Source organism: Erpetoichthys calabaricus, chromosome 12 (assembly GCF_900747795.2).
Source record: "Erpetoichthys calabaricus chromosome 12, fErpCal1.3, whole genome shotgun sequence".
Classification (NCBI taxonomy): Eukaryota; Metazoa; Chordata; class Cladistia; order Polypteriformes; family Polypteridae; genus Erpetoichthys; species Erpetoichthys calabaricus.
In genome coordinates, this window is record NC_041405.2 from 31,162,037 (window position 1) to 31,171,035 (window position 8,999).

Below are 8,999 nucleotides of genomic sequence, written 5' to 3' on the forward strand. Positions count from 1 at the left end.
TTGTTTGAGTGTCAGGACTGGCACATCATCCATCGCCCATTAATAGCAGATTAGATCCGGTTCTCTGCCATCCTTACATGTCTGTATGGCAGTGGACACTCATGCATTCATTAATATATTTATTTCCCCACAAATTATGACTGCCTGACCAAAGTGTCTACAATACAGTGTGTCCCATAAAGGGCAAACACAATCACCTCTACAAAGATGCACAATAGAGAGGTGTCAAATAAGAAATGTGCTTCAAACTGTGTTGGTGTGACTGCAATCCAGGAGTGAAAATTCAAATTAAAAAGATCCATACCAGGTAACAAAGAATTTTTATTTAATGGATTTCATAAAAGGTTACTCCAAGTAAAAGAAAATCAATACAAAACATACAGTAGTTACTACATGTTAAATGCTGTCAGGGGAAAGAAAGGTTAGAATGTTGTAGCAAGCAAATGAAGAACTTATTAGAGCCCTTTATTTATACACCCAAAGGTTCAAATTCTAAGTAATGGAGATGAGGAGACAGATGTTTTCTCCCCCTTTTCATTTTCCCTTATCTATGTTTGCATCTAGAAGAATTTACGATCATAAAAATAGAGTAACCGTGACAATGAAAAACCAAGTAGCTTCACTTTCTAAAGCTCCTCTTGAAGCTGACATCAGATTGTCTATCTGTTCAAGATTCATAGAAGATGCCAATGTCAGTGGTGAAAACCTTCAGCGCTTTCCTGACTGCGGCTTGACCATCTGCCCCAAAGTCGGCTATTTTCTCAGCCATCACTTTCACAATGACATCACTGATCATCTGCATGAAAGAAACAAAAAGGGAAAAAGGGAGGAAAAAGTTAAAAGCTGGAAGCACAAATCCCATTGATATTTGTTTCCTACCAAGTCACAGACATGAATCGTCTCATTGTCTCATAGCCGTAGTGAACTTAATGGGTGTTGGTTTACCAGGACGCTGAAAGTGAGTATCGAGTTTGATTTAATGAACAATGCTGTGCTTACCAAGGGTCTCACTGACAGACTGCAGGAAGCGTTTAATGGCCTGATTATCACGATGACAACCGACTTGTACAGCACCAGCCCCCCAGTGAATCTTCCCAGAAGAAATGATGAAAAAGCTCCTTTTACTCCAAAATCTCTAATCACGGACATATTCAGTTTAAGTGTATACACCGCCTGTATCTTACAGCCCAAAGCACCATGCTGTGGGTCCAGCCACTGGCACCTGCTATCAGTTCTGCACCTGAAATGTATTGAAATGACTTTTCTCCATATGTTTCAGAACTGCCCGTGTTTCTCTTCCAACCTCTCCTTTGTCTTTCACTCTCTTTCCTCCATTCTTTCTATACTGAGCTCTTTCTCACTCTCCATGTTTACTCTTCTGGACTTCTCTGTTCTCATTTCTACCCAGCACAGGCTTTTCTTTCTTGGCACCATTGGCTCTGTCTGACCTGTCATTGGATATCCCCGGAGTTGCACTGTTCTAACCTTTGGAAGTCCTATTTTTACAACCGGTTTCTATTCGGACCCTCTGCTGTGCTCATTAAAGGATCATCCAGTCCCAGGCTCAGTAGGTGAGTTTCTTCAGTGGGAGCTGGGTGCCCAAGGATAAGAGATATGGAGAGCCTTTATTAATACAACAAGGCTTCTTCAGTCTTTGTCTTTCCTGTCTGATGGATGCATCTGATGTCTTTCCTCATAGACATTCTGGTTTCCATCTTATTTTACTCTTATATCTGTTTTTTTATTTTTAATTTTATTACATTCAATAATAATTTGATGAGAAAGAAAAAGTATGAAGTCATTTGAATGCAAGCAAGTTAAGGCCACTTGGGCCTTGTCTTTCTCCCTGTATTTTCAGTATCTGAAGTTATGAAGCCCTTTGTGAAGGATGCTATGTAAATGACTAACTATGGAAAATGTACAGATAGAAAAAAAGAAACATAACATAAGAATAAGTTAATGAGAATGATAGGAAAACAAAACGGTGGATCAGCAAATGCAGCAAAACAATAGATTAGCAATGGCAGTCTTGAAGTCCTTCAGTGTCATCTCTTGCAGTCACCACCGTTTGACTCAAAAAGGTAATGAACCTCTGAAGCTGCAGTTGTGGGATGGTGTCCCATTGGTACAGAAAGGTCTGATATAAATGCTGCTCATGGGCAGAAGAAGGTCACGTCTTTGAAATTTGCAATCCAGAACTCTATGGGGTTGAGGTCAGTAGTAAAGGCAGGCCAAGGCGGCACTTGAATAACAAGATTCATTCTCCTGTGACCTGCCATTGTCTTGCTATAAGATGAGGTCATGTGGGAGATTTGAGACGAGGGTCTAAGGATAGCAGAATGGAGCTTGTCCATCACAACCCTGTCACTGATTGTACCCATTGTGACTACCAGCACTTTCAGCAGTAGTATGGGTAGCACATCTAAAACGATCCCTCAAACTGACCAATCAGATTTCATAGCCCTGCTGTGGTGTGGTCGTTTAAGGGCACCCAGATCATGGACAGTCATTTATCTTGCCAGACTTCTGAAACCTTGCCTGCAATAAAGATACAGTGAAGAGGCTTAATCCAAAATGTCCACTAACACTGACACATGATATGCCAATTGTCATCCCCCTCGCTCGTGAAGACATCAGAAGCATTATGGAAAGCATAGAAATCTAAATGGCCTTTGTCTTGCTGTGACCTACACTTTGCAGTGAGGTCTTTGTATATGTGACCTGATCAGGGATTGATTCAACTGGATCTCACTGGTTCAAAGGAGCTTTTGTGCATTAGAGAAATTGCAAGACCTCACTGAGAAAACAGTACTGCTGGCCAAAGGGAAAAATATATCAATTACATTTTGTGGTGTATCTCACAACATTTTAATGTGGTGATTCTTGTATTTCTGACTGCTATGCCAAGTCCTGTTTTTGTAAACTATATACAGAGAGGAATTACTGCCAGACTGACAGACAGACAATTTGTTGACTGACTAATTGATCCACTTGGCTTATTCATTTATCTTCTTAATTCAGTAAAGCATTACAGAGTTCATATGCCTATCTGAGGCCCATTGGGCAAAAGGCAGGGCCCAACACTGAAAAAGAGAAACGCACGGCTCTATTTAACATTGTGACTCACTTTGTTTAGTGGCTAAATAATTAGGCAGAATGGACTTGTATAAGCCTGCGTGAGACAGGTTGTCTTTGGCCCTTTTCCTAATATTCTGGAACAAGAAACACCCTTTGTGGCTGGCTGGTGTAGTGGTGATACTGCTGCCTTGTAACAAAGAGACCAGGGTTCATGTCCAGAGTGCCCCTGCCTAGAGCTTACATGTTCTCCCTGTGTTAGTGTTGTGTGTGTGTCCTCCTACAGTCTGAAGACATGATGGATTGGAGATACTAAGTTGAATCTAGAGTCTAGTGTATGTCTGTGTGTTCACTCAGAGATGGACTGGTATCGTATCCAGGGATTGGTATTGCCTTGTGCCCAGTGCTTGCTGGGATGGGCTCCTGTTTCCCTGGTTTGGAAAACTGATGGATAGTACACTGTTTACTCTCGCATTAATGATGATTTCTCCACTCATTCATTGTCTGAACCTGCTGAGTCAATATTTTTTGTTAAATTCAGAACTGTCTTTGCTTTTTACAGCTGGGCTGACTTTTACATCTCACATATTTAAATCTAGTGCTGAATATCACCCTGCCCTTTACAAGGTCAACTTTGAAATAGCATAGGATCGTCTCTCCCTGGCAAGTAACACTAATAAAAATAAGCTAATTTTAGATGCATTATGTAATGAACAAAGTTTGGAATGAAGAGTCATGGTTGGAATTAATGGTTGGGTTGGGGACATCCTCCTGCTCATCAGGCCAGAGTGGTGAACTGCGTAGTGCCATGGGCTCATGGTTATAGACATCTGGACCTGATTACCAGCCTGGCCACTGACTGTATGGAGTTATGATGTTCTCCCTGTTGTGGTGTGCATTACCTGTAGGTGTTGCTCTGGTCCAACTCACCCACCTTCCAAAGGTCTGCATGAAAGGTAATTAGAAATACTAAATTGAGCCAGTGTGAATGTGTAAGCAACAGCACTGTACATTGGACTAACGAAGCTTGAAAGAATGGTTGATGCATGCTGTGACTGCTTTAAATTCATTCAGTCATTCATCCATTTTCTAACACTATTTACTAGTTCATATATTTAGATAGATAGATAGATAGATAGATAGATAGATAGATAGATAGATAGATAGATAGATAGATAGATAGATAGATAGATAGATAGATAGATAGATAGATAGATAGATACTTTATTAATCCTTTGTGGGGCCATGCTCCAGTGTGCTCAGTTCAATTCCAACATCTGGTCATTGTCCATGCGGAGCTTGCAGGGTCTCCATCCCTCATCCATAGAAACATAAGTTGGGTTGATTAACAACTCTAAATTGTCCCCTGTGCGGGTGAGGCCCTGTGATGGACTGGTTTACTATACAAGACAGGTTCCTACATTACAGCTAACGCTGCCAGATAGGCTTCACACTACCTGGACTTGGAACTGGATTATCTGGCTTGGAATATGTTATATGTTGCAGCCTAACATTAATAGTAGAACCCATGAGTTTTTGGACACAAGGAAAATTTCTTTCCGTGAGCATGGCTGCAGCTGATTACCGTTAAAAGGCGTTCTTATTGTAAACGTCAGAAAAGAGTTCGGACTGAGCGATGATTTGTTTTCATGTTTTTGTCATTGTTTATGTTATTATCGGCTACAATTGTCCCTCACTGTTTCAATTGCCGTTTCAAATTATTATTTTTTCTTATAACTCAATTATCACTTTATTATTACATTTGCACCCAGCCCCACCACCCGTTAGGAAAATTCCATTTCATTGTATTCAGTGTCGCCTGTTCCGACAGCCAGTCAATTGCTGGAGGGACCCGCGCACGCACCCACACCCACTCGGTTCCTCCTTTTTAAAATAGAGAACTGAAACCTGAGTAGCAGGACAAATCCCACAGCAGACACGAGTGCGGCGTAAAAATTCCAAAACCAAGTCGGTTTTGAGTTGCTGCACAACAGCTGCAGAACAGATGCGCTCGCCATTAAAACATTTCTGGCTCAAGTTTTGTGCTTGGTGCAGGACTGGATTAATCATTAACCAAAATAAACATCAAGGGAAGGGGGCCACCACAGAAATGTTCCACTGCCGGATTTACCATGGACCATATGGTACAAAACTGCAAATGTTGCAGCTGAACCAGGTTCCAGAAAATGGAGCTTACACATTTAAAGAAAAAAAAACATAATATAAACAAAAATAAAAAAGTAATAATAAAGGTTAATCTTTGAAAGTAATTTTAGAAATACAACAAAATGGGTCACGTGATCTGTTCTCCTGTTCAGTCATCCGCTGAGCCCAAGCACAGCGCAGCCTTGCCAGACTACAATAATTTTTGAAAGATACATTTTTATTTTACTGTTTATTATTGTTTATATTTTGAATTAGATGTATATGGGGGGGGGGGGGGGGGGGCACTATAATCTTTTAAATTCTTAGGGCCTTTAAAGATCTTAATCCAGACCTGCTTTTTTGTGGTGCTTTATACTGTGCGAATGCCTCAAACAGACGGAGGTCTGTCAAAGCTCAGTGGAACATAACGGGAAAAGGCAAATTGCCAGATAGGCTACGGGGTGCCCGACTATTAAAGTGCATTCTTGTGGTTACCGTACAGTTAGCTACAGCCGGGTACATCTAGAAAAACGATTGCATCCAGCTCAAGTAATTTAATATGCTACACCTTTTCGAAGGTCATATAGGCGCTTCAAGAAGCAAAAACTATATGCAACAGATCAAAACGCGCTCTCTGATTGATCCTTCTGTTTCTTTCCACCTCCCTCTTTATTTAACTTGCTTGCCTTACCTCAAAGTACTGTATTGGTATCTTGTGTTTTTTGGAGTGAGACTCAGCCAGCGGCTTCAGGGAATTTGCATGTTCTCCTTTCTTCTTGAACACCTCGGTCAGCTTGTTAACGACAATTAGACCATGAGCCCTGACATCGCCAGAACTCTGCAGCTCAGCCGGAGAGAGGTTCTTGAACTTCGGGAAACTGCTTAGAGTTTCTTTATGATCGGCAAACAAGCTGGAAAAAAAATGGATAAATAAAATACTTACAGGTAACGCATTAATGGATCGGAAATAAAAAAACAGGTTACAAATCAATTCAGTGTATGCGCTGTGAAGAAGACTGGCCGTATGCAATCATTGTATTATTTGAAAATAACAAGGTAAGCTGCAATACGATTATCTTATTTGAATATATAGATTTTTCAGTATATGTGTCTTAGATTAACGGGCAGTATTGTAACAGCCAAAACATTGGACTTTAAAACATAACGTTATTATTAGGCTGGCGCGTTTATTCAAGGCGCCTTACAGCATTTGAAATATTATCTGTTACACTGGAGCACGAGTGACTTTGCTCAGGGTCACACAGTTATTTGCACCCACCACCTCAAGGTTTGCTGTCCAAAGTCTTTAACCACTGCGCCATACTGCATGTCTGAAGAGTTTGCTCCAATTGCCGCTTCCGATTCATTGCAACACATTAGCTCGCTTGAGCTCCAACTATAAAAATTGTCAATTGCATTGCATCCTGAACTTGTAAGTCACCTTGGATAAAAGCGTCAGCCAAATATGTAATAATAACAATAATAAACTGGTTCAGGTAACAGAACAGAATAGCCACTCTATAGAGGATCACGAGCAGTCAACATTTTCTTCTATAACAGTAATAAACAAACAAGTAAACAAACAAATACGTACTTTTTTTTATCTTTCTCTGGTTAAAAAATAACTGAAATGTCCACGGCTATCAATACATTATACTGAGCTCGTTCTTGCTTCTACTTAAAAGGATGTATTCTTAATGTTTCGTGGTGTGCGAGGCGCGGCTCCTTCTATTTACTTTCTTTACTACAATGTCATCCAGCATACGATTTTTTATGGATGATAATTCACACATTTTGGCTTTAGGCGTTATACATTCCAACAAAGCAATATTTCCTTTCAAGATAAGTGCTCTGGCAGAATGCCCTGTGTCTCCGTGTGGGAGTACAGACGGCCTCTGGCACTTGCCTAGAAAAAACTTTAACAATTTAATTAAATCCAGATTAATAAACGTTACGTTTACTCTTAAAAGTAAAGGTGTCATTTGGAACCAAAAGCGGATGTTCGAAGTCATGCCAAAAGTAGGACCATTTTTGATTCTGTAAAGAACGATTCATATGAAGCTTCAACAAAAAATGAGAATTTTTCTGCTAACAATGACACAGGCTAAATTCTGGATTTCTTATAACCTGCTAGGTTTCCTTCAGTAAAAAAAAAAAATCATTTTGTTCAAATATTTGCAGCATTGTTAAAAGTCAAAGAACCAATGTCATATGCTAAGAACCCTTTCCAGAATGAAATTGTTCTTAGTCGAGTACCGGTTCTGCGTGGAAAGACCGCACAATTCATACATTACCCACAATCCACCCGTGAAATTAGACAGCACCAATTGTCTACTGAGGGCTTTTTTGTCCTTCCAGGATCGCAGTTTCTTTTTGTTTCTTGCCCAGAAAGTGCGCATGTCAAAAGTTAAAAACTCCCACTACTCGACAGGTGCCAAGCTGCCACTGCTGGTGATACTATGAGTAGAGTAACTAACTGGTTTTCTAAGAATTCTGAATTCCGGGGTTATGTCATACAGTAAATGTCAAAAGGTTTAATGTAATTTAGAAAGAAGATTAAAGAGCGTGCCAAAAATGTGTCTCCACAGTGAGCAGTTTAGGATCCTCTGTTGGTGCAAATGGTTTGGTTAAATGAAGACCTTTGAGATTTAACATTGAGACCAAACCGGAGAAGGGTATCGGGGGTCTCTGCTTAAGAGATGTAAAAGTTTAATGAATCCCATTAGGTCAGCTCAACCCTTTTAAATTCATATTGCGTTGATAGATAGATAGATAACACTTTTGTCCGCTAGAGCAAATTAAAACTTTACAGAAACTCAAGAAATACAGTGTAAATAAATCATACAGTATTAAAAATACACCAAGTCAGTATAAATTCTGGCTGTGTTTAATTATCCCTGGACATACGTGTGTAAGACAATAAATCGATCCTGAAGTGTTCAGGCATATTTACTAATGAACCAAAATACTTATCAAAGAAATTGATCACTTTTTCACAGACAGAAAGATCATATTTAGTTAAACGCCTTTTTTGCAATGCCTCCCATTGATATTAATTTTCATTTTAATAATAACACATCTGAGCCCCTCTTACCGAAGTAGGACAGCTTGGCCGATACCTGCCGGGTCCGATTCAACGTGAGCCCACGCCTTCAGCACCACATTCCATTCACCTTCTGACATAGCCATCTTCAGCTCAAGTCAATGTCACCTACAGATTTCCAAGACTGTACACCACCAACGAGTCACCTCTAAAACCCCCCTGTCCTTTATAAGCAAGTTCATTGTCCTGCCCCTTTGCCACCCGCCCCCTTGCCCCCCCCCAACCCCCACCCCACGTAGGAAAAGTTTCTGCCTCTTACACTTTGGGATGACGTGATTTCTAAAGAACAAAGCGTTGCTGCCCTATAATTATGTTAAATGAAGATTTAGATTTCGTTTCTTATTGGTTGTTTTTTTTGAGAACATCAAATCAGTACATAGATGTGAATTGACAGAATGAAAATTCTTTCATTGTTTTCCGTTACAGGCACTTTGACCTTGTGAGTGAACGACTTTTGGAAAGTAGTTCAGCGCGCCCCTCTTTTGGGGGCGCTTGTGGGTTAAAGTACATGGTATCACGCGAGAATGTCCTTCATGGCACAAGGCATATTTGCTTTTTATAAATTGAAGGCTTAGTGATCGGAAGCACGTAGCCGACACGTTACGTGCACCGGCATGCACGAGGGTGCCTTGCAGCGGTTGGGCAAGGTTAGCCACTCGTGTCAGTGCCTGAACAG

The 8,999-nt window shown here is 40.4% G+C and overlaps 1 protein-coding gene across 5 annotated transcripts in view; it reads right to left on the minus strand.

The window, feature by feature from the left end:
• Nucleotides 1-303: 303 nt before the first annotated feature.
• LOC114662041 (myoglobin) overlaps nt 304-8,999 on the minus strand; it is a 41,121-nt gene continuing 32,425 nt past the window's right edge. The window contains exons 1-3 of one of the 5 annotated variants that reach the window (XM_028815334.2): nt 8,315-8,481; nt 5,912-6,131; nt 361-796 (exon numbers count right to left, since the gene is read on the minus strand). In XM_028815334.2, the coding sequence (XP_028671167.1) occupies nt 668-796; nt 5,912-6,131; nt 8,315-8,409 (444 nt within the window). In that variant the 5' untranslated portion in view covers nt 8,410-8,481 and the 3' untranslated portion in view covers nt 361-667. Of the gene's footprint in view, nt 797-5,911; nt 6,132-8,314; nt 8,482-8,999 lie in introns of those variants that run through there. The other 4 variants (XM_028815335.2, XR_007936458.1, XR_007936459.1 and 1 more) reach the window with 4 other exon arrangements.